At 38.5% G+C, this 25,803-nt stretch overlaps 3 protein-coding genes across 4 annotated transcripts; 2 read left to right on the top strand and 1 right to left on the bottom strand.

Moving 5' to 3' along the window:
- Positions 1–300: 300 nt before the first annotated feature.
- LOC135693172 (THO complex subunit 3) lies at positions 301–22,424 on the top strand. Its single transcript, XM_089111167.1, has 11 exons — positions 301–456; positions 2,391–2,486; positions 2,645–2,768; positions 3,387–3,481; positions 3,803–3,871; positions 6,514–6,590; positions 7,690–7,770; positions 9,978–10,064; positions 14,708–14,786; positions 15,897–16,007; positions 19,552–22,424. Exons 1-11 carry the CDS (start codon positions 349–351, stop codon positions 19,612–19,614), a joined length of 990 nt encoding a protein of 329 aa, XP_088967293.1. The 5' UTR covers positions 301–348; the 3' UTR covers positions 19,615–22,424.
- On the bottom strand, positions 20,133–22,578 carry LOC148958939 (uncharacterized). The gene is made up of 3 exons (XM_089111168.1): positions 22,299–22,578; positions 21,337–21,579; positions 20,133–20,620 (listed from the first exon to the last, which is right to left on the bottom strand). Exons 1-3 carry the CDS (start codon positions 22,576–22,578, stop codon positions 20,160–20,162), a joined length of 984 nt encoding a protein of 327 aa, XP_088967294.1. The 3' UTR covers positions 20,133–20,159.
- Positions 22,579–23,645: 1,067 nt separating this feature from the next.
- On the top strand, positions 23,646–25,665 carry LOC148958938 (uncharacterized). 2 transcript variants are annotated; one of them, XM_089111174.1, is made up of 3 exons: positions 23,646–24,031; positions 24,406–24,477; positions 25,233–25,665. In XM_089111174.1, exons 1-3 carry the CDS (start codon positions 23,827–23,829, stop codon positions 25,436–25,438), a joined length of 483 nt encoding a protein of 160 aa, XP_088967300.1. In that variant the 5' UTR covers positions 23,646–23,826; the 3' UTR covers positions 25,439–25,665. The 2 variants fall into 2 exon arrangements, with proteins under 2 accessions (XP_088967300.1, XP_088967299.1); XM_089111173.1 differs by having other exon boundaries at positions 23,652–24,031; positions 24,403–24,477.
- Positions 25,666–25,803: the final 138 nt, after the last annotated feature.

Genomic DNA, 25,803 nt, shown 5'->3' with positions numbered 1-25,803 from the left:
AGTACCAGAATGAAAATAAAATTGCTTGATTGTTAAAAGCACAGCGTTTCGAGCATGTACTCGTTATGATATCATCAAAAGACTATGTTGCATTATAGTGTTTATGACTCCCTCGCATTTGTTTTGCTTTGCAAGAAACTCAAATAAACAAAAAAAATTTGTTGATGAAGCTTGAGCCTTCCATTATTCTTAAATTATTCATGAATTTCAGCGATTTTGAGCCTTAATATTCTTATAGACTAAATTCTCAAAAAGGTGTGTATTCTTCGGTCCCTTATATTTGGGCAGCAACAACAGCACGAGTTCATTTTCCATGTGGGCTCGACTGAAACGAGGCGACCCGGAAAAATGGCGCCCTCTCACATGGACGTGGAAACCCAAAGCTATACTGAAAACATGAAGAAATATTTTCAAGATAATTCCCGAACGAAAGATTTTGTTGGGCATTCAGCAAAGGTAAGACTTGTTTCACAGTCTTAGGAAGACATTAAATGTAATTCCACATCCAGCTGCACAGTGCACACCGAATTTACAAATGTTCACTTATTTTCACGCCGAAAACAGGGCCAAACGACCTTTCAAACATGCTATTGCCAATCTTATTGTGAACTGCTATACTTTAAAGTCTGCATATGTCATACGGAGACATATTGGCACTTTTGTGCACCAAAGATTTGAGAGCCTCCTTGCCATGCTAAAATAAATATAAATCACATAGAGATAATTTTATACAGGCTTGCAGTACAAACCATCATGCACAGCAGTGGCGGGTTCAGACCGGGTTCCAAGGGTTCTGGAACCCTATCAAATTTTCCTAAGACACATAACACCAGTTTTCTCTTTACTTTCGAATAAATTACAACAAGTCCCAACGTCAAATGGCCAAAACCTTTGCTGCTCTTGTACCAAAACCTTTGCTGCTCTTTAAATATGGTAGGGTGAAAGAAGAAACCCTGTTTTAGCCATGGATATCTTTTGTAACATATTATATTCCTCTAAAGAAAGGAACCCTGTCATAGCCAAGACAACCCTTTGTACCATATTGTATTTTTTAAGAAAGGAACCCTGTCATAGCCATGTCAATCGATTGTGTTATATTGTTTTCACTACAAACAAAAGAACCCTCTTGGAACCCATCTCAAGAACTCATTGAAACGTATTTAAACCGCTGACTGTCCTGTTTTTATAATGGTGACGTGAAGCTGCGAGTGGAGGCTTGGAGGCTTTGACTGCACGACAACGAGAGCTTGTTTTAAGCCCTCAAACAGGAAGATACCAGCACCTGAAGATCAATGAAAGTTGATAATCGTATGGAAGAGTGCGTTAAATTTTCAATACAGCTTTCCAAACATGCCTCGCCAACTATTTGCTCATTTTTCTTGACTGGCCTAGCTAACCCGGGGAAGACAGATCACCGCTTTTTTGCTCATGGATCAAGCGAAAAGTCCATTTCAGATAGCTGTAAAGTGGTATTCATGAGATTTTGCAAAAACCAGGAGAGAATTCTTTGCAGGAAGCTCAGGAATGTCGAAGATATTCTCTCTTTGACGTGCAAAGTTTATAGAACTCTTGAAGCCCTATACATGATATATTTATCGATAAAGTGAGAACTTTGTCAAGGTAAAATGAAAGACTTTAGAGAATGGGATAAGATGATTTAATATGTCATAATTTGCACTTTTTAATAATTGGGTTTGTTTGCTATATATGATAAGAGGCTTCGTCCATCATTATCCATTTTTGACAATCTTGGTGACTATTCGGACCTATTTGTAAATTTGTCTTGTTTATTATTAATTGGTAATATTTATAGAATGAATTTCACTCAAATCTTGCAACACTCAGTAAGCTAATGTCCTGCTGTAACCAGCTAGAGGAATTTATTAAGGTCCTCTGTTTGGCAAGAAATTGGAACCATTCTTTTAGAATTCATAATGACAATTCCTGGTTTGGTTAACAGATAAATATTTTTTTTACTTGTCTTGGAATCATGATGAAATAATATATATTGTTAAAATTAAATCTTGCAATTGTGAATCTTAACAAAAAGCGAAAATGGGCATCACCCAATTTGGACAAAAGTCAAGGGCGTTGCCAGGAAAAAATTATGGGACCATGCCTATATAAGAACCCACTCAAATTTTTTTCTAAAGCTACCACTGATGCACAGTGCATCCTTGAATAGCTAACCAACAAGGATGATAATTAAAACCTACATATATCAAAATTTCTTGACTTTTTGTCCCATTCTTTAAATTTTTGTGCACCTTAAAATGCCCTTGATGCTTACAGTTCATACAATGTTTATCCCTTGAAAGAAATGTTTTTCTCTAAAACGAAAACAGTATTACAATAATTTTCTTTGATTGCAAATTGTTTCACTTTTGCAGGTACACTCTGTGGCATGGAATTGCACTGGGCGATATCTGGCTTCTGGTTCTTTTGATAAAACTGTCAGCATTTTCAATCTGGACAAAGATAGACTGGTATTAAGAGATCTAAAGATTTTTTTCCAATGATGCTTAGTTTGAACCTTCAACTTCAGGTTTTGTCTAATCAGGATCTGACATCTACTTCTCTCATAGTCCAATTTTATCATGCTTTTGCTGAATAATTTAATATAAGTTGGTTTTTCCTATCTTAGCTTAGAGAATCAAACATGAAAGGTCATACTGATAGTGTTGATCAGTTGTGTTGGCATCCAAGTCACCCTGACCTTCTGGTTACTGCTTCTGGAGACAAAACCATCAGAGTCTGGGATGCAAGAGGTAAACACTTTCAAAAATTACCATGCTTACATTTTTGGTCATGTCTATTTTGAAGAGATCAGGAGTAGTAAATTTTTTCTTTTATTGTAAATGGGAGGACTATCTGTTGTAAGCGAAGAATTATTCTTGACTCTTGGAGAAAAATCACATAGCTGTGTTGAACTCATAGGAAACTTGAATGAGTTGAAAAATTTTGATTAGATTATTGTTGTGAAGTTGTTGTGTTATTGTTGTGAAGAAAGCCTGTCCAAGGTTGTCTAGCGGAATCCCTTTAACCCCTTGGTGAATCATATCTTTTTGCTATGCCATGGGTAGAAAAAGTATTGTACTATATAAAAATTGGTCCCAGAAAATATTCTAATATTTTGGGCCCCAGAATGCTCAATAGGCTTGGCTTATATATGGTAATTTGCAGTACAGAAATTATTTGTTCAACTGCTGTCCCAGCAAGAGAGTTTGTTTGCATCCCTGTGTTTGGCTTCAGTAACAAGGCAGAGGTAATTTCTTTTTATTTTCTGACAAGTTTGACTTGTGGCAAGCTTGAATGGGACAAATTCAAAGGTTTCCATTTTGAATCATTTTATTATTCTACTTATTTGTTTTCAATGTTTATTTCAGCCAACGGCAAATGCATGGAAGTTGTCAGTACTAGGGGTGAAAATATCAATATTTGTTGGAGTCCAGATGGGCAAACCATTGCTGTTGGAAACAAGGCAAGTTTTTTAAACCAAACATAAATTTTGATTGCATTGTTTGAAAGCTTTGTTTTACCTTGCTGTTTCTGGTGATGTTCGATTTTTTCATGACTTAAATAGGCTATTGCTGATTTTCACTTTTTAATTCTGATTTCTTAAATTATATTGCTTGGTTCAATGTAATATATTTGCAGGTAAGTTTTAGATGGCTTTAACTTTACCAGAATTTGAGGAAAGTAAGTAGCTGACTGCTTGAACTTCCTTAACTATTTGTTATGCTTTTTACCACAATCGTAGCTATTTTTAACTTTGTACTTAATGCCTTTTGTACTCCCACAGGAAGATCTCATAACATTTGTTGATACCAAAACTTTTCGAACTAAAGCAGAAGAACAGTTTAAATTTGAGGTGAGCCAGTTCTGATTGTGGAAACTAACTGTTAAAAAAATCAGATTGTTTAAAATGTAGAAATAAGGGAAGAGTACCTCTCTTAACATCATCGCTGACATGATTTTTATGTCTTTTTTTAAAATAAGAAATGACATTAAGTCATTTCTTTGAATAAATAATGGAATAAGTAATTTCAAACCCCAAAAAGCACAGATGTTTACCCACACAAATGGCAGCAATTTAGTGATATAGCCAATGAAAAAAGGCTTACCATAGCTGAAGTGCAGTGACATTTAAGGGGAGGAGGGGAGCCTTTAAAACAACAGTTTAAAGGATATTCTAGCCCTGTAGAAAATTGGAATAGATAGAGTAACACAATAGGGGTTGTGCTTAGGGAGGGCTTGGGGCTATGCTCGTCAGAGTATGCATTAGTACAAGTACTTAAAAGTAGTAGTAGGGGATACTTGCCTATCATACGATTTGCAAAATTATGGAAAGAAGATGGTTTAAATTTTTATGAAAGTATATCAAGATTGAAATTGAACTGATTCTTAATCTCCATTTATGGCGTCATGTGTCAAATTACAAACGTGATGACGCAATTGTAGGACTGTTTTCTAAAACACAATTAGCGAAGATAAAATGCGATCTATTTGGGTCCTTGGACCTGCCTGCGGAAAGTTTTAAGGACCACGTGGTGGAGGTGGGGTTGTTAACCTGTTTCAAACTCTTCAAGGAAAGTCGCACCCCGTCAAATATCGTTGTTTCTCGACGATAATATTCATTTGTAACGATTTCTTGCTGACCTTGAGGAAAACGAAAGTAGGTTGCTCCTCAAAAACTAGTTGCAAAGCCCTGTCCTCATTATCGCGTGCTAATTAGAGGGTTGAGTGAATCTGAAATCAAATGTTTCCTGAATGTTGTAATTACACTTGCAGGGCAATTTTTTATTTTTTTTAAACCGAGAATTTTCCATGTTAATTTTCATTTTTGAGACTGTGGAGGCGTTTATCATTAACACCATCTGGTGCAACTAAGCCATTAACCAAAGATACATAGCAACAAATGTCCCATTGCCTTCGAATTAGATGCAATAAAAAGATGAATAGAGACTAAATTGATTTGCCTGATCAAGAAAATTATACACATTGAAACTGAATACGCGATTTTAGGTGATAAGATAATTGACTTGTTGACAAATGATTGTTGTTAATATCCTTTATTTGATAATGTCTGATCACTGATTTTATATTGTTGAATACCCAAGCTAATTTGTGGCGAATAAAATTGTTTTGTTCAACTAGAGCGCAAGCTTAATCAAGGCATTTGTACTGAATTTATCTAACCGATGCATTTAAGGGCTTTCTAATGACGTAAATGTGTCCAAAGGTGTTTAAGTGATCCCCTTAACACTATACAACATTTAAGGATTCTTTCCATACTAATTGTAAAACTTCGACTGTTTTTCTTTGTCCTTTATTGCTCTGAAGTCTCTTACTTCCTTGCCTACACCGTAGACTTCTATCTTCCTATCTCCGTTTGGAAGGGGGGGGGGGGGGGGTTCTACCTTTCGGCAAACTGACATGCGGCCTCTAAGCTTTTGAGCTTTAAGATAAACCATGGCTTGCATGGAAAGTACAGCTTGTAAACTCAATGGGAAAGGCCTGACTAGAATTTAGACTTCCAGTCTTTTGGCGTTTTTGTTTAGTAACATATATGGTTACTAAACAGTAACTCTCAGTACCCGTACGAATTTTCTGTTTTTATTCTCCAATTCATTATGACTGGGTTTCTGGCTTGGGTTTTGTCAGTGAATTGGAAGGAAAAAGCCCACATCCCTGTCATCATTTCGCTTTTTTGAACGGCAAAAGTGCACGTCTCTTCAAACTCACGACCTCCGCAGTACACATTTCACCGTGAACATTGCTATGGGCCATATTGGCCCATGAATAAGCAGCTGTGGTAACACCTCAAATTCACTGTATGTCCGATAATTCATCGCTGAATTCTAATTTTATGTGAAAGTTATGATTCATTTTGCCTGAAAAGTGTTTCCTTTTTCATTTACAATCGATTCATTACTGTTGCCAGGAGATTGAATAATTGTCTCGACTAATTGCACCCTGAATCTTTATAATTTTGTGGACATACGCCTAATGGCAGAATCCAAGGGGCTAATCTTTCCTTGGGTATCTCGCACACCTTCAGTGCAAATCCTATGTTTTATCTCTAAATACCTAGAAATTTTTTTTTGTTTTGGTAAAAACCGCATACGTTGTTTCCATGTGAATGCAACCTCGGCGAAACGATTTAACTTTGGTCGTCTGGGTCACAACAACTATGATTTTTTCGTACTATCCACTTTTTTTCCTATGCTAGGTTTATCTTAACTATTTGCCTGTTTGTTTGGTTAAGACAAACAAAGTCAATTTTGTGCAGATTTCGTACACATAAAATACTAGGTTTTAGGCTACTTTTTCTGACGTAAGTTTCACGAAGCTTCAATCAGGATAAATATATGTTGCCCAAAATACCTTTTTGAGTTGCAAACCACAGTAAAATAGATTCATTGCAATATAGTTAATAAATATAATATAATAAATTAGCTGCATGTGAAACAGTTTTGACTTGCCTATATGTGATATCGTTTGTTTTTACAGGTAAATGAAATATCTTGGAATAACACCAATGATTTGTTCTTTTTAACAAACGGTCATGGATGTATCAATATTCTAAGGTACTGATAATAAATTTTTCTCTCGTGATGATGCTAGATGTTTATGTAAAAGTTAGCAAGAGGATGCTGGAAAAAAGACACTTTTCAATGACACCATTTTTAATGCAGCAGTAAGGGTTTGCTAAACACATGAGCATATGATCGCCTATTGTAGGCATTATACCGTAAATCCTCGAATTAGCCCCCTGGGGGCTTATTTATTGATATTTTTGGATAGGGGCTTTTTCGAGGGGGGAGGCTTATACGAGGAGGGGGGCTTATAAAATTATTGTAGACACTAAAGAAGACATTATTAAAAGACCTCATTTATTTTAGTAGGAATTTCTTTATGAGCATTTAATTAATTATTACTAAAAGTATGAATTTGTTGTGGTAATTCAATAAAACGCCATAAGCAACCTCAGATGGCAACAATCATCAAATGGAGGGGTCCAATTCGAGAATTTACGGTAGCAGTGGGGGCTTATTCGGGGGGGCTTATTGACAATTTGTAGTTCTAGGGTGGGGGCTTATTCGAGGGGGGGCTCTCTCGAGGGGGGGGGGGGGGCAATTCGAGGATTTACGGTATCTCTCTTCATGCAGGCATTGTACCGTTTAAAGATGTTTTAACCTCCATCCAGCCAAAAAATACATACCAGTGTGATTCTGGCTACGTAGGACGCACAAACTAAAGATTGGGAGATAGAATAGAACGGCATGTCCCTTCCAGCATTAAAAACAACACTTATCCCCAAAAAGAACAGTCTCTTCAGTCTTGCAGGTAAAAAACCACTAGTAAAACATGAGATTCCGCTATGGAGCAGCATTTACTAGAAAACTCTGATTGTGCAAAAACTATAATGGCAACATGTCTCGGTTACTTGGCAGAACCCTGTAGTCGTTCTATCTCGCAGTTTTAGAATTCAGAGTTTTAAAATATTTTCCGTTCAATCCTCGTTATATCCTAGCCTTTTTTAAAATTGTCTGTATGAGATAATCAAATAATTTGTGATGCCGACTTCTTTGGTGGTTGTTTTTTGAAGTTACAAACGGCTAGATCTTTTTAAGTACATTCTTACGTATTTCTTTTCACAATTTCAGTTGAATTAATTTCTTTTAGTTATCCTGATCTTAAACTGATACATACGTTGAATGCACACCCAGCAAACTGCATCTGCATCAAGTTTGATCCTAAAGGAAGGTCAGTTCATTTCTGTTACAATTTTTACTGGTTCACAGTTAAGAGCTTATTTGCTATATGCAAACTGGCCGATTTGTCTGAAGGAATGGACGCACATGATTTAAACAGAAACTTTAAATGCAGGCTTAGGAGGAAGATTAAAGCCTCAGAACTCGAGATCATGGCCAGAATGAACATATTTTTACAGTTGACGTTAGAACAGCGACGAGATTGGAACAGGGGGTGTACCCATCGGCTTTTTTTCTTTCTTGAGCAATTTTTTTTTCTTTCTTACTTTTTTTTGGCTTGTGCCCCTTCAGACAGCGACGCCGGAACAGGGGGCGTACCCACGGGCCTATGCCCCTTCTGACAGCGACGTCGGAACGAGGGTGTAATCATGGGCCTGTGCCCCTTCATACAGCGACGTCGGAACAGGGGGTGTAACCATGGGCCTGTGCCCCTTCAACCCCCTTTTCCAAAAATTCCCCTTTTCCAAAAATTTCCCTTTTATGCCCTCTTTTCAGAGACATAATGCCCCTCTATCTGTGCCCCTACAACTCGTAATACTTCTGACTTCTCTGGCTACAAGCGGCCAGGGTCCAACGGCTGTGTTTCTTGATTAAATGTAACACGTAATACCAACAATATAGGTTAATGTACAGAAAGTAGAAATCATATAGAGTGAATTTTGTACAAGGCTTAAAACCATATTGTCCAAAAAGATATTTAAGTCTTTACTGTGTGTATGGCCGAGTCAATAAAAAGCTATTCACTTTTGTCGAAATATTTTGTAACCAGTATATTTGTAAACAGTATGTTAAAAGATAAATACATGTACAACAGATAAAATGGGGGTTATTTTGGGGTGTCTATGAGCCGTTAAGCACCAAAATGTTCTAAAAAAGTCTGTACAAGGGAGAAGTGTGATGAAGTGCAGAAATAAAAGAAGCCAATAATTGCCCCCTAATATAGGCCTCTTCCCTCTCTCTCGAACAAGCGCTTAGCACACCATATCAGGGGTGCCATCCAGAAAAGTAAGGAAGGGGGTCTGTGCTATAGACAACCACAAAGTGAAAAATCATGACTACATCCCTTTAACACACCCAATATATTTATATATTTGCTAAAGATTCTCTGATGTGTATATAAAATCATTCAAACTGTTTATCGACTCGAGCTTCTCATTCGCCGAAAATCTGTTGCATAATAAAGGTTTGCCAACACAGAATTCATCCAACCACACATGTGCTCGCCCTCTTCCCCGTTAAAGGCGGGCTGAGCCTCCTTCCCTGTAATTTCTCCGAATTTTAATAAGGCGGCTGATCCCTCCGCCACGATTCCCGTAGTGTATTCGTTTTGGAAGTTTGATATATGATTAAGTTCCTTTCTCAAAATCAGTTCTCTAAAAATTCTATATCCAAAAGAGTGGAATGAAGGTCGCAAATTCTGTATTTCCTTTTGTAACCTTGCCTATTTCACAATATTTTCGCTAAAAATTATTTCAGACTGGATAACAGCTAACTGTCATTGAAACGGTATTTTATCTCCTCCTTAAATTCTCCTTTGATTTTTGAGAAATATGTTAAGCTTTTTTCGTGGTGTTTATCCAAAGCTGGAAGGTTCTGTGAATTGATAATATCGCGTTGACTTTTATAATGCGTATTTTTTTACTTTTAAATTACGCATTATATCTTTATCATGTTATTTCGTCTATCAAATTTACAAATTTGCAACAGTGGTGGATCCGGGAGAAGGGGGCTCCGAACATGTGTTCAAAGTGATCAATATTATAATGTTTGACGAGTTTTGCTGTGCCCCCCCCCCCAGCTTTGTTTCAATTCTCGGACTTGCCCCTGCTTTGCAAAGTCATTTAGAAAATTGATGTTTTCTATTTTAAATCTCAAACTGTTTAATTTTAGGCCAACGATTTTCTGACGGGCAGACCCTTTAAAAATATCAAGACCTAAATGCTTTCTCCCCCCCCCCCCCCCCTCCGAATCATTTTGTGGAATTATATTTCGAATGAAGGCTTTAGCATTTTTTGCAGCTGTAGAGACATTTTCATTAGGCTTGCAAAGTTTGATTTCAAATCCTTCATTCTATTCTGCTATACTTATTGATACAATTCTAAACAGAGTTCAAAATGTATTCTTTGTAAAGAGCTATTCTATTGAATTCAAACTTGAGTTCCATAGTTTAGCTTTGGCATTTGCTTTCAATTTTTTCAGGTATTTTGCTACTGGAAGTGCAGACGCATTAGTTAGTCTTTGGGACCTAGAAGAACTTGTCTGTCTGCGAACATTTTCTCGTCTAGAGTAAGTACCATCCACTTAGGAGGAGCCTGCTAGTTTTAAAACATTTTTTGCCATTGTTGACTGTGCTTTTTGCAAAAATAAGTCGAAACAACGTGCCTGAATTTCATGTTATTGTGTGAATGAAACGCACAACAGTGAAAAAGCCATTTTTGAAGAAGAGAGCTTTGTGTATGATCGTGTAGCTACTCTAAAGTGCTTGATAAGAGGGGCCTTGTAATAACAAGGGCTGTGCCAACTCTGTTTATCAGTGGCAGGGGGGCTATCGTGATAACAGGGGGTCATAAATAGGGATGCTTGAGCACATTTGGGGGTGGGGGACTGGTTTCTCTAGACAAATTGGCGGTCTTTAAAGTAGTTTTTTATTATTATCTTTGATGACCATTATTTTAACCATTATTTCCACCACTGGGCCCAGTGTGTCCTGGCTCCAGCGTGCCTGATAAAGGGGGGTCATAACTGTTAGACAGTCCAATTGATATTTTCAAGGTTCTGGTCTACGCCATTTGTCATTGTGAAATGTGTATGTTTTCAAATGACATCTTGTAGACATCTTTAGAAAAAGGTCTACTTTAATGATTTTTCCTGTAATTGGTTAGGCCTTGGTTGTCCATGTGATGTGCTTAAAATATTGCCAAATCTCAGTCTTAATTTTTTTTCGAAACAGACTCTTATCGAAATAGTTTGGATGCGATAACTGGTTATTGTTTACTTTATCCGAAAAATTTTCAGTGAATTCTCCGAGTTCCTTTTTTAAATGGCCTGTTTTCCTCCATTTTCTATGCCGAAAGAATCCATTTTCGATATCAAAACTTGAATCTCCCCTTCGTGACTTCATAACATGCACCAGTGACGTAATTTCCAATCCTGTCGAAGTTCTATAGATTTTTCCGGGCGGAACAAACAAATTATCTTGCCTGGACATATTCTTAAAGAATCCCTTGTTCTTTTTTCTTTGGAGATCCATTGTTGGTTTTTTTCTCCAGGAAGTTAAAAATTATGAGTCCCTACAGACGTCTCTGATTTACTGATAATAAAAATAACTTACAAAAAAGGTGCTTAGCCAGCCAAATTTGTTTCTAGATTTAGTCAACTACACTAAAATTTTCTTAGAACACGGGCCTCAAAATTTGTCAAATGTTAAGGACAAATTAAAAACAAGCTGAGGCTGACCTTCTGTAAAATGCAATTTTGAACAAAGTTCTATCTTTAAAACGAAGATTTTTAGCCATGTTTGGGTGCTTTTTCGGTGAATATTAAAACTTCTCGGCAAATGAAGGTTGTCTCGCTCATTTGCTAGAAAATGAGCACCTGAACACCTCTCTAGAGCGAAAAAGCTAGCAATTGCACTGCTCACATCCTATTAATTTAAGAACAAATTAAGAAAAATTAATTTAAGAACAAATTAAGAAAAATCCAGCCTCAGATTTTCAAAGTAGCTTCCTTAATCAGTGAATAGAGAATGAAACAGGACTCGCTAGACAGCTATCTTGCAAACAGTATCTTTCAATATTCAGCAACTGTGGAGTTTTTCGAGCAAGGTCATGCGTAGGACGAGCGTAACAGAAGCCACGCGTGGGCATTGTAGACCTCAATTTGAACTTTCGTTATTTTAACCTTGCCTGATGCCATTCTATGACAATTTCGACACCGTTTTCTAGCAATAAATTAGAGAACATGGTTTTTGTCACAGAAGCAAGCAATCAAATTTCCCCCGAAAAGAATGATACCATTGCAAGTCTATTCCGGAAAAAGTAAAAAAAATTCATGTCTGGTAAATATTTCTCAGTCAATCAGCCAATCTTAATTTTCTGTCGACTAGGATGATGACACTTTCGAAGTGCGGCCTCCTCGAAAATTTTAAGGGCCCATGCCATCGGGGGGAGGGGAGGGGCCATGCCCCCTTTTTGCGAAGCAAGTAGTTTTAACGCTGCAGTAAAAGGGGCAAATGCCGTGGCCCCCTACTTTTGCTAGCCTTGGCCCCCTACTTTTGCTAGCCGTGGCCGCCTACTTTTGCTAGCCGTGGCCCCCTACTTTTGCTAGCCTTGGCCCCCTACTTTTGCTAGCCGTGGCCCCCTACTTTTGCTAGCCTTGGCCCCCTACTTTTGCTAGCCGTGGCCCCCTACTTTTGCTAGCCGTGGCCCCCTACTTTTGCTAGCCTTGGCCCCCTACTTTTGCTAGCCGTGGCCCCCTACTTTTGCTAGCCTTGGCCCCCTATTTTTGCTAGCCTTCGCCCCCTACTTTTGCTAGCCTTTGCCCCCTACTTTTGCTGGCCGTGGCCCCCTACTTTTGCTAGCCTTGGCCCCCTACTTTTGCTAGCCGTGGCCCCCTATTTTTGCTAGCCTTGGCCCCCTACTTTTGCTAGCCGTGGCCCCCTATTTTTGCTAGCCTTGGCCCCCTACTTTTGCTAGCCTTGGCCCCCCACTTTTGCTAGCCTTGGCCCCCTACTTTTGCTAGCCGTGACCCCCCTACTTTTGCTAGCCTTGGCCCCCCACTTTTGCTAGCCGTGGCCCCCTACTTTTGCTTGCCTTGGCCCCCTACTTTTGCTAGCCGTGGCCCCCTACTTTTGCTAGCCTTGGCCCCCTACTTTTGCTAGCCTTGGCCCCCCACTTTTGCTAGCCGTGGCCCCCTACTTTTGCTAGCCGTGGCCCCCTACTTTTGCTAGCCGTGGCCCCCTACTTTTGCTAGCCGTGGCCCCCTACTTTTGCTAGCCGTGGCCCCCTACTTTTGCTAGCCTTGGCCCCCTACTTTTGCTAGCCTTGGCCCCCTACTTTTGCTAGCCTTGGCCCCCTACTTTTGCTAGCCGTGGCCCCCCACTTTCAAATTCGTGGCGTAGGCCCTGAAGGGGCAAGTCACTCTTTGGAAATCTCGTATGCCTCGGTGGAAATCCTATTGTTTAATCTGAAAATCCCCGACAATCCTTTTGTTTTCGTGAGAATCTCGTGCGCTGTTTCTAAGAGTGTACTGCCCCTCCCCGGAAGATATTGTGTTCCTGTCGGGTTTTTTCTGTAAATCACGAACACCTTTTACCGGTTTTTTTAAACCCAACCAAAACAGATGAAGTAGGACATAAAAAGTTACAAGACACGTAATTTTATGAAGTGTTTAAAGTCAAATCTGTTTCACAAGGATATGAAAACATGAAGAATCCTTTTTGTTAAAGGACTTGGAAGAGTCCAAGCAAATGAAAAAATGAAAATCCATTCGTCAGCAATAATTTAAAGCGACGTCCTCTAACGTCTTGTGAGCGATTTCAATCTTCATTGGAATTTTCCGTTTACTTTGGGATTCCCCTTTGACAGAAATTCTGGGACTTCAACATTTGACCACAGAATTTAATATGATTGCGCAAGACCAATTTTTATCCGTAAACTTTGAATGCTTCTTGTCGCTCTTATTTCTTTTGTCGTCTGATCAGATTTTCTGCGGCTTTATTCGCTTTTTCTAAGCGGTTCTTGCTCCGTGCTTTATCCAAGTAAAAGAAACTCGAAGGAGTAATGATTTCCCGCCAATTTGTTTCTGGGCACTTCATCGAAAAGGCGGTGTGTGTGTAGCACGAAGACTTAAGTTTCTCAAAAATTTCCCAACCGTGCCAAAGAAATCTTCATGCGTTTTAGTCCTAATAAAAACTACACTTACATGTCGTATTAAAAATATAAAGCTGAACAAATGAGACTGTATTGAAGACTGTATGACTGTATTGAAGACTGTATAAAGATGAAACTGTATTGCAACAGCCGATACTCTTCTTCCTGTTAATTCAAATTCATATGTGTAAATAGGACATGTTTGTAATAAGAGTTAAACGCACCTTCTACCATTTATCGTTCGTTCGTTCTTGTACATGTTTTCTACAAGACAAGTACTTCTTTAGATTCGCTATATTCAGATCTTTTTGAACTGACATTTATAACAGTTTAAGAAAAATGACCTTAACTTAGTTTGTGTTGAAAATTGAGGTAGCGCCTTATTAAAAGATAATGGAGGGAACCGTAGATGCGGGGCCTGGGAACAAGGATGCTGCCATACAATCTGTTTGTGCCCTACCAGTTTGAGTAGCCTTAGGGAATGTCTACTTTCTTCATCAGAGTTTTTTCAATGCATAAATTTTTACAATACCAGAAAAGGCACAAAAACAGGTGCAGCTTATCAGAGAGAAGATTGAAAAAGAGGGCCCTTTGGCTTTCGCGTTTACTAGTCAATCATTAATTCAGCCTCTTCCCTTCTACCTATACCCCGAAAGCAAATGTACATAGTGATCTAATATACCAGGCATAAGGAATTTGCCCAACCAAACATACACTGAACCCCCTTCAAATCTCTCTTAATTTTTACAAGGGAGGATGATCCCTCCGAAAACCCTCCGCGGCACCATTGTGTTGAAGTGACAGGCAATTCGTGGCAGCGAAGTCTCCCTTCAGTGGAGGTCTCTGATCTACCTCTAAATTAGAAATGCTTATATGATACTCAAGTTTACTTACTTATAGATACTTATATATCACATTATTTATAAATACCTATATATCACATATATTTTTATGATATTTCATATGATCTAATAAGCTTTGATGATTAACATTTACATGATTTAATTTTGTCTTTTATGAATTTAAAAGAATTTATAGATATAAATTTCATCATTCTAGTTGGCCGGTGCGGCAACTCGGATTTAGTTATGATGGACAAATGCTTGCGTCTGCTTCAGAAGATTTGTTTATTGACATTGTGAGTAGCTTTGCTCCGTTTATCTCTGAAATAAACCAAACCATAGCAACATCTGTTTTGCCATTAAGTTTTGCCATCAAATATACATAACTTACTCGACTTTAAAAATTATTTTAGTTCAATGGACTTAAGAACCGGGGAAGTACAGGGAAAACGTACTCACAGAGGTGTCCCTTTTTTGGCTACATGTACCCCATACTTTTGAGCTGTACCTTCGTACGTTTATATTTAGTTGGTAAGGGAGCTGAGCCCCCAAAATCTCTCTGAATTCTCATTAGGGGGCTTAGCCCTCCACGACACACCCCTAAGGTGTAAAAGGGGTAGAGGGGTTCAGCGTCAAACCTGACATCATCCTGTCGGAAATATTTTAGTTTTATCAGAGATAAATCTATATTACATTCGTGTTTTTCATGGACTTTTTGTATGGAGAACGGGCTCCATAAAGTTGTGTCTGATAAACAAACATTGATCGGCTTTATATGAAACCCTTTAATACTGCTCTAAAGCCTACATAACAGTGCTCACGGGGGACACGCCTTTTTACCGACAATGTATTCAAATCTGATGTCCAATGCACCTGTTTATGTTTTATGCAATTTCACTAAACATTTCACTCAACTTTTGTTTAGTCAAAAGTTTAGTGAAAAGTTTAGTCGTTTTGCCACCCTAGTTGCGGAAATCCAAAGGTTTTCGTCTGTTTTCGTTGGTTTTCCTGTCTCTACGTGACCCAAAAAGCCTTTATGAGACATCTGCATATCTCGTTGTACGTTACTATGTCTTCTTCAACAGTCAACTTTGTTGTTAATGTGCTAAAAAGTCTTTTCTTTCCTCGTCGCTTCATCCAATTCTTATCCACTGCTTGTGCATGCAACAAAATAAACCAAAAGCAAATTCCTATGCAAGATCCCCTACAACCCAACAGCGTCATAGACAGCTCGCAGTTTAAACAAGTTGAGTGAAGTTTAGTGAAAAGTTTAGTCACGTTTTGCCACCCTCGCTAAACTTCGATCAATTTCACAAAACACAAGTTGAATTAAACGTTTAGTGAAATGTTTAGTCGTTTTGCCAGGGCTTAATGCTTGTTTTTTCCTTTATGTTGTCACTATACAGGCGATGGTGGACACAGGAGAAAGAATCGCCGAAGTTCACTGTTTGGCACCGACGTTTACAGTAGCCTGGCATCCAAACAAGTACTTGCTTGCCTTTGCATGTGATGATAAAGTAATTATCTTTATAATCTTTTTTATAGCACTTTTTGTCCGCATTAGCCCAAAAAAGTGTGCTTCACCCTATACGGTACATTTGTACATTTTCGATTCAATCAATTTTCGAGATATAAGCTAAATTTTATTCCAACTATACCAATTTTGAGTGTAAAATTTCCAACGTCCTTTATACTGCTGGGCTGGCCCCCAATTCACTCTTAAAAATTCTTATTTTACTTTCTCATTTCATTTACACATAAAGTTTTTTTAACTTGTTGTCACTTGTCACACCAAACCATCTCTTTTTCCAGGCAAGTTTGACTTCATTTAATAGGAAAAAAGACAATTCCTGGTGTTAAAATGTATTTAAAAGGGTTTTACTCACTCTTTGTAAAGACGTGTACACACTAAAACTCTTTTCATGAAAATCAATACTGGGACCGCTCTGTCGTTAAAAACAGCACTGGTACAAAGTGTTACAGATATTGATTATTGTTAACATATCATGAAAACAACTTATTCATAGCAATTAATGTTCTGACTATCACCTTTTCTCCTTGCCCTTCACACAGAACATGTTCTAATTAAGCTTCAAAGCAATTACATTTCTATTGATTAAGGTTTCACTTTTTTGTCATCTAGGCTACTGCCACACGGCGCAATTTTTGGCAATTTGTGTGGCAATAGCGTTGTGTGGTAACATAAGCTGCTGACAGTGGCGTAACGGACTAAAGTTAACTTAAGTTTAAAAACCAAGGGCCTCAAGCCTGTGTGATAAATCAATCTAAAAGGGTGGAAAGTCTGTTGATTACCCTTTATGTTCTGTCAATATGTTATACAAATGCTTTTAACAGGGGGCCCCGAACTGAAATATACCAAGTGGCTGACTCCCTTAGGCCACTGGTTGCTGTCCGATTGCACCGTATAACATTCAGCTCTTTGCTCTTGCAACGGTTGCCTGAAGAAAAGCTCAGTTTTACAAAGCGATGACGTCAGGAAACCCTTTTTAAGATTTTTTTATTTTGGACCACATAACGTGAAAGAGCATCACGAAGTATCTCTAAATGTTTGAAACCAGCTAAATGTGTTAAACATTGGCTGAGATATGGCCACATAAGCACAGGCTCTTGTCCAATCAAATCACTGTAATTTGGTTCCTGTTCATAACTTTTTAAGCGAAGCCAAAATAACAGTGATCCGTTAGCAGATATCCAATCTTTCATTGGCCATACCTCACCCACTTTAAAACATATTTAACTGATTTTTTATTGTTAGAGGTATTTCATCGTGTTCCTTGAGGCTACACTCTTTTCTTTTTCTGAGAACAATTCTATAAGATCACGAGCCTCAAAATTGGTCAAAAGTTGAAAAAAATGAAGAACAAGCTGAGGGTGAGCTACTGTAAAATGCAAATTTTGAACAACGTTGATCTCAAAAACTAGAATTTTTAGCCGTGTGTGGGTGCTTTTCGGTGAATATTCAAACTTATCGGCAAACGAAGGTTGTTCCACTCACTTTGTTGGCAAATGAGGCCTGAACACATTTCTAGAGCGCAATCGCACTGCTTACACCTATTTAATTTTGGAAGAAATTAAGAACAATCCAGCCTGTGATTTTCGAGAAAATTAGGAACAGTCAGCCTGAACTTGAATTTACTGGTTCTTATAAAAAATAGAATATGTGGTAAAAGTAAAAAATTGTAAAGTATTTGTTTGTGACGTCACACTTTAGAGCACTTTTTCGTGGCCATTCCACTACGTCGATGTTAGCATTTGCGGTGTAATTTTTCTTTTGGCGCAAGCGCAGTTTAACATTCACAGACAACCTACAGTCTACCAGAGATCGTTGATGTGTGTACCACGTACCACGCCTTAAAAACTCTTTGAAGCCCTTTCAGTTGCTATTGACTATTGTCAGACAAGTTGCCTTAAATAATTGTATCTTGTAATAGTAAAAGAGGGGCTTAGTGGTTGCAGACACACCTCTGATAACCCAATGGTTTGACAAAAATGACGTAGGGCCATTCTCCTCACTTTTTAGCGAAAGAGTTTTTGCAAATTCTTATGTCACGAGTCTTTTATTTGCCTTTGTTTCTCTCTCCTACTTTTAAACCTGCGTAGGCGAGGGGCGATTCACTCTTGCAAATAACGTACGAGATTTTGCCTAAAAGAAAAGGATTTCTGGGGATTCTCAGATAAAACAACAGGAATTCATTAAAGGTGTACGAGATTTTCTTAGTGATTTGCCCCTCGTGTGTAGGAGCCTGTCTCTCCCTGTGTTGTGACTGCCCATGTTACTAAAAGCATCGATGAAAATTTTTTTGCTCGTATTGTGAAACATTGTGATACAATTTTCTTCAATATCGGTCTGTACGCCTGTAAAAATGTTGAAAGCCGCCACTTTCTTCAATATCGGTCTGTACGCCTGTAAAAATGTTGAAAGCCACCACTTTCTTCCTATTAACGAAGATTCCCCAAAGTTGCTGTAGGCCAGGGGGAAATCCTGTTGCCCATTTCGAAACTTGAATGTAACAATGGGGTGGATCACAGAATAAAGATTAATCTCTATTTTGTGTGTGAATGCCGCCTTTGTTTGGATTTTCCATGGAAATAGTAGGTGGTTCAGCCACTGAATAAGCTCAGCCTGCGTCACAGACCAAAGACTTGTGTGAACCTCTTTCACAGCGTGGCTTCAAATTCAGAAGTTTAGAAAAAGGTTCATCCCAATCCCAGTTGCTTAAATCCCTCTTCCAGTGTGGACATAGCCCAAATCCTGCACTCGCTGCTTCAGACTCCTTAAAAAGTTAAAATGTCATGAAGATACTCTGTTGGAAAATTTTGCTGTTATCTAGTGATTTAAGTATTTATAAAAAACTGTTGTACTCGAGTTTAGTGTGAAATCTGAAAGATACTCCAGGGCCTGTGGCGAGGGTGGCGAGGGGGGCTGGGAGGCCATGTCTTCTTCTCTTTTGAAAGGCAAAATAAGTTCTAAAGGAGAAGGAATGTTTGTTACGAGCCTGTAGTTCCCCTTCCTGCCTCGGATTTTTGGTATTCATATTTCCGCTTCGAAATACACTGCAGTTATTCTGCACGCAAAGTTGCATCATTTGAAAATCAAGAAACTCGGCAAGAAAAGTTTACTGTGATCATTTCGCAAAGTCCTGATCAAAAATTTTTTACACAATTTCGAGTGATTTTTTGCTTGTTCTTTTCTCACCTGTAGAAGGGAATGATATTAAAAATCTTGAAAGAATTAACAACGTAGGATGTATTTTCAAACTTCTTTATATTTTCTACGTTTAATGCATATAATATGTGAGTAATTTTACAATCAATTTTTATAAGAACCAGTAACAAAGAACTCCTCGTTTTTAAGATGAAATTTTTAAGGGAGTTTCTAAGCATTGACCAAAATTACATTTTACGGTAACTCAGCCTCGGCTTGTTCTTTATTTGCTCTTAACTTTTCACTAGGGCTTGTGTTCTAATAAAATTGTTCAAGGGTGTACATGTTTTGGTGTCTTTAGCTGACCCTTTTCTCAATTCTCTTTTTTATTACAGGACAAGCACGATCGGGATGCAGGCACAGTTCGGCTTTTTGGTATCTCCAATTCTTCAAGTTAAATATTTGGCTAAATGAAAATCGTATACCGAGCTTGCTCGTGACGTCAGAATCACACAGTATCATTTAAAAGTAAACAGGACAACATCAATGGAGAAGATATTCCAATTCCAAGACGTATGTAACTGTTGGCATTCTCGTTTTCCAAATAGTTATTTCTAGCAAAGGCCTGTTAATGTTTCTTGTAAATATATTGGTAATTCAATCATTTGTAAAATTTTAACTTACTTTGACGAAGGACTCAGGTATGGCACATGTCCCTCTCCTCTAGCCCTCTAGCCCTCTACCCACTAGCCCCTCCCATTTTGATTTCCATAAATAAATTGATAGTGTGAATAAATTCTCTGATAAATCATTTGCTGTTTATAACCAGGTCGTCTTGAATCTTGATCCTGAATTCATGAATATTTCTACCATTTGTCATCCTTCAAAAGATGTATTTTCTTTTTCGAGCAAAAAGTGTGCAAAATAACAATATTTGAGAAACTGGCAGAGGAAAGACTATAAAAACAAACAAAAATGATCAAGAAGTACATTTTTTCGAAATCTACACTGTAGTAGTTCTAATGTCAACGTTTTCTTGAGCCACTTGACTCTTCCCTTGGATAGGGTCTGTGGACTTGCAGGGCGCTGGGCCTTCTTCTTCTTGGATGGGCATAACTACTCCATCCTCGTACTTGTTTTGTTCTGGAGGCACTACTCCTCCATCCCCATCATTGATATGATCAGGGAGCTGATTTTCAGCAATCTCTCCATCCCCATCATTGATATGATCAGGGAGCTGATTTTCAGCAATCTCTCCATCCCCGTCATTGATACGATCAGGGAGCTGATTTTCAGCAATCTCTCCATCCCCGTCATTAATACGATCAGGGAGCTGATTTTCAGCAATCTGTTCGTCCCCATTTATGAGGGGCACTATCGTTTCAATTGGAACTCCAGCTGGCTGCAACGAACTTGTTGGCCGACGCAAGTTTCTAATATAACGCCGGCTTAACTGGAACACCACTGTTAATAAAAATTGTGTAAAATTATACTTATGTTTCTCTGAATAAGTTAGAAAAAGATAAGCAAATTTCTTATTATACAATACAACTTATAACTTAAATATTATATTATATTATATTATATTATAAATATTAATATTATATTAAATATTAAATATAATTTAACTATTTTATTTAAAGTGAACAAGTAGAAGAAGGCAGATACACTTTGAAGAACTAGTCTTCGAATTGAGTTTTTGCGCTCTTTTCATTTTCAGCGCTGTGCTAACATGTTTTGACCGTTACCTGGTCGTCTTCAGATCAACTAAATAATTATATTATTTCTATAAATATATATTCAATAGCTCCTTACTCTTAAAGTTTTTTAAAATATAAATAGATACTCAATAAAAAAACAACTTGGTTGACGTTTCGCTGTAAGCTTCTCCATAAACGTTTTAAAGGTAACTAAATAACATGGATTTTTCATGCTTTATTAATAGTAACAGTCAAAACCTGGTTTTAAACATAGCTAATCCGGATAGAGATTTTGTCTTGTTATATGTCATATGTTGGAGAGCGTTCCCTGATCATAGGGGACCTGTGATGTGTTTAGTAAATACAGTTAAAAAACTCCTTGGGGTGTATGACACATGGTCAATCGTATTATCCCATCAGGATTCTCTAGTTTCTTGGCTAGGCGTTTGTTAAGAGATTTGTAAATGTTTAAAGCTGTACCATAACCGATAAGGCCGACGCCTACGATGGTGCCAATTAATCCCAAGTAATTGCTGCTTCTTCCGTCGCCAGAAGTTCCGGTAGTCGGGCTTTTTCTAAGCACGACACTGCGCGATCCAACACTACTGGGTCCTTTTGTGGAACCATGACTTCTCTGTCTGTGTCCGGATCCGATACTGCTAGGTCCTGTCGTGGACCTGGCAATTTTCGTTTCTGCGGTTGAATTGGCCTTTGTTGTCTTTGCTGAAAGGTGAAAGAAGTAACCACTCTAGCAACAATAGGTACAACTTGGTCTGGTGTTTTGTTTATATGCTGCTGGGAATTCCCCTCCTTAAGGAAGCGAAAATTCGAGCAAAGTCCAACACGTACCCAACACGTAGCCTGCGTGCAGATTTTACAAATAGAGGAAATTGTCATTACCTGGGTTGTCACACCAAGCAATATTTGCCTACATTATCAAACGTGTAAATCATGGTCAGAAACTATGTTTCCATCCTCAAGAATAAGGCAAAATAAATAGGAGGCGGGGTAAGATAAGGACGAAAGGCTTTCGATACGCAGCGAGGCCGGTGAATCATAGTCGGGGAAGACCAGAGGTGAAGAAATTTTATAAAGTGAAAACATAACTTCGAAAAGCAAACTCAATCTGTAGCTGTCGCTGTAGCAGTTATTCCCTCTCACAAATAGCGTACGAGATTTCCACGAAAACAATAGGATTTCCAGGGATTTTAGATAAAACAAAAGGATTTCCACCAAAGGTGTATGAGATTTCCATAGAGTGATTTGCGCCTCAGCACTTACACTCTCCTACAGGTATAAAAATACACCTGGCACGAAGATATCTTGCTTATACTAACAACCTGCTACTCAGAAAATAATTGTTAACTTTTGATCACGCGGGATCCATGAGCTCTCAAAATGCTAGCTAAGAGCGAATGATTGAAAAAAATGAAAAAACTTACGACAACATTGCTTTAGGCATCCGCGTATTTTGGGGCAATACTTATTGCATTCCCACTCTACTCCTATGTATAGGAATGTGCTGTTTGACTCCTTCAAATCACAGGCTTCATAGCCGTGGCTTACAGCCACGGCCAAAAGAATTATTATTTTATATAGTTGAACGTTTCCCCACTTCGATTGCATTACTCTCCGGAAGAAGGCAGAAGGCAGATACGCTTCCCTTGATATATGAAGTGGTGACCGGAAGTGCGGTGAACTGAAGAAGTCCCAGCCAATCATGTTGCTAGTTGCCTAACATTCTTTTGAGAGAACGACATCCTTCCTAGATTCAAAGAGCGTGCGCATGGAACGAAGCCAATATTACGCACGCTCTCTGAGTCCAGGAGCCCCCATTAATTGTTAAACTTTAGTTTAATTCCTTTATAACAGTGTACTGAATGAAAATATATAATGTGCAGCCTCCAATCCCCCATTATGAATTTCCGTGGAGGAAAAGTAAGAAAAGGAGAAAAGGAATAGTCACTACCACCTGTTTACAAACGAACCCCCGAAATGTCCCTTGTGGGATTATGGGGTTGCCCAGCTGCAACTCAATTTGTTTTCTGCTTAATCAAAGCTAATGTCCCACCCACAACATTCAAGGGGCACTTGTTTCCTTTCCCTGCCTGGGCTTGATAAGATTTGTATGATTAACTTGCAGCATTGTCCCCAACTTATTTAGAGTAACAAGTCCTTTCCCTAGCTACTTTCAATAGTTGCGGCGGGGAAGGTGATAGAAACGTCTTGACTACGCTCATGGCAAAAAGAAAGATGGGCCTGTGATGACATCATTAAAATTGTGGATGTTATTGCTGTTACTTTTAGGAACTTTGCTGTAACTTTTTGGGGCCCTCTCACTCTTAGTTCGGGGCCTGAGGCAACTGACTGGTTTGAGGCGCACCAGCCCCCCCCCCCAAGATCTACCTGTATGCTTCCTCATAATTTGTCATGTGCAGAAGTCCATTTTTCTCATACTCAATGATCCACTTTAAAGGTAAGGCCAATCTCCAGTGAGGAAAGCCTTATACTTTTAACTGATTTTACCTTTTTTTCCCAGATAAATTCTTCACGAGAAATCCCAGCAAAAGTTCATTGCGCACGCCTATGACGTATTTCGCGCGAACTTTTTCGCATTTCGCTCATTTTCGAGGAATTCGCATTTAGGGTCAAAGGGTTTTTCCCGGATAGATTTTTCTCGTCCTTTCTGCGCTAGGCACCCGCTGTGGCGATTCCTTTCACAACCAATCAGATGTGACGCCTATTCAGAAAGTCAGAGAGGCATTTATGCTTTAGCCTCTAGCTTCGACTACAGTACAGTAACCAGTTTTGTGTCGGTGACTGCGCAGTAAAAAAAATAAACGAGCAAAAGTTATCAATTTTCTCCTTTTTTCTAAATTAATTGAAGTTGATGTTAGGCTGTGCCCACAAACTGCCGTTGGAAGTACTTCAATGTTTAGTTGACAAAGAACCATTCAGTAACAAATCAAAATGGCCGTCCTGACATTTGTCATCATCGCGGCCATAATGGTGTCATGCACAGAAGGAAGACCTGGATGCAAAACTGTCGGGAAGAAATTCCTTTACGACGGTCAACTGTGGGATTGCAAGGAATACTGCGACATTGGGTTCCCAGGTTGCAAAGATCAGTGCTGCGTAAATAAACACTCACTTCCTGGTACAAATAGCAGTATTGGTAAGTAATGAAACATTTGTAACTTTTGATCGAATCCCCAATGCAGATTCGCACCTCACACTGACCTTGTACAGAATCACGCATCACCAGAGCTATACACTTTCCTCAGCCAAGATTTCTGTCTGTTACTGTTGACGTCATTATTACAAAATAATACTGCACTAATGTTCTAGCAGTTTTAAATGCCTGTTCCAACAATCAAGCAGCTTTTAGTTACTTTCAGATATTTAGTTGAAATATTTCCACTATCAGATTCCTTGATGATACAGTTTACTTGTTATTAGTGTGGCCTAGAGGATGTCCGGTAAAGTGTCACTTTCCTTGATTGTGCAGTTTCTAATGCGACTGAATCCGTATACTCTAATTTCCAGCAGACAGCAAAAGCAGGAACATTGATTTCGGAGCCATAATCGGTGGAACGGTTGGTTCAGCAATTTTGCTAATCGGTAAATTGAATTCTATTTGTTTTTATTCACATGGTTTTAGCTTTAGCTTCTTTTCATAAAGATTTGTAGTTGAATTTTTACATGTCCCCTTGACCGTTTCCATACAAGTTTTTGTTGTTGTGCTTTTTGCTATTTTTGCTAGACACCTAATTTATTAAATCGTTACGGTGTTTTTATTTCGTCTAATCCGTTTTGAAGGAGTTTGATTCCTCCATTTTGTCCCAAACTCGCTGTCCCAAAACCCACGTTCCAGAACTCACTGTCCCAAAACTCTCTAACCCATATACGACACTTGCATTTTCTTTGCTTCATTCAGCTTTTGCAAGCATTTTGCATATTTGTGACTTTAGCAGTGGTTGATATTCTAAGCTCCTGGACTATAAAGAGAGGGAGCAACGGGCAGGGAGGCCATGCCTTCTCTTGTTTCTCAAAGGAAAGAAAATTAAATAACAAATATTTTGTAAGGGGTTTGTAATATGAACTTCCCTGGCGCCTTCCCCCAAATTTAGATTTCATCAGACTATCCCTAGCTACTCTTTGCTAGAATAAGTGACCCTTTTGATGGATGAGTGGGGATGGCAGGCCCGTCGGAACCTGGGGGCTGGGGGGGGCTGGGGCCCTCCCAATAATTGTCAACCTGTAGTATGTTTCCTATAAAACAGTGTACTGAATGAGAAGGAAAACAATACGCAGCCCCCCTCAATATGAATTTCGTTCCGACGGCACTGGTTTTACTTGATGTAATTCCATTTTAGTTGTTGGGGTCCTGGAATATCGATATGGTATCTTCAAGCGACTCTTAAAGAAACTTTCAGCAGCCGGGAATGCTGAAAATCAAGGTGAAATTCAGCCTGGAGCTGGTGAAAATATGAGGATGGTGGAAAGCAAAATTCCACAGCAAGTTGAAGATGAAGAAACTGAGAAACCAGAATACTGTGTCCCTCTAGCTGTGGGGTCTTAAGATTCTTAAAACTTTATATTATTTTATTTTATTTTATTTTATTATAAAAAATTTGTATCAAAATTCAGTAGAATTTGAAAAATTTTTGTAAAAAAAAATCATGTGACTGAATAATGGATAGGCAATCATAATGTTACAAAAGAGCGAATATTTACAATGTCAGCTCAATAACTGGAATGAAGAGAAGGTCTAAATTGGAATCTTAAAATTGATATAGCAAATTGCTATTTTTCTCAGATTTTTTGTTTCAAAGTTCTGCTTCACTATTACCTTAGCAATGGAGAAAATGTAGCCTCTGATGTGTTTGCGTCACACACCACAATCAAGACCATAAAGTTAAGAATATAACTAAAAGCCGTCGGAAG

The sequence above is a fragment of the Rhopilema esculentum genome, chromosome 11 (genome assembly GCF_057945365.1).
Source record: "Rhopilema esculentum isolate cy_ngs chromosome 11, ASM5794536v1, whole genome shotgun sequence".
Taxonomy (NCBI): domain Eukaryota; kingdom Metazoa; phylum Cnidaria; class Scyphozoa; order Rhizostomeae; family Rhizostomatidae; genus Rhopilema; species Rhopilema esculentum.
Note: the sequence above shows the minus strand (reverse complement) of the source record. Positions and strands in the feature narration are given on the sequence as shown.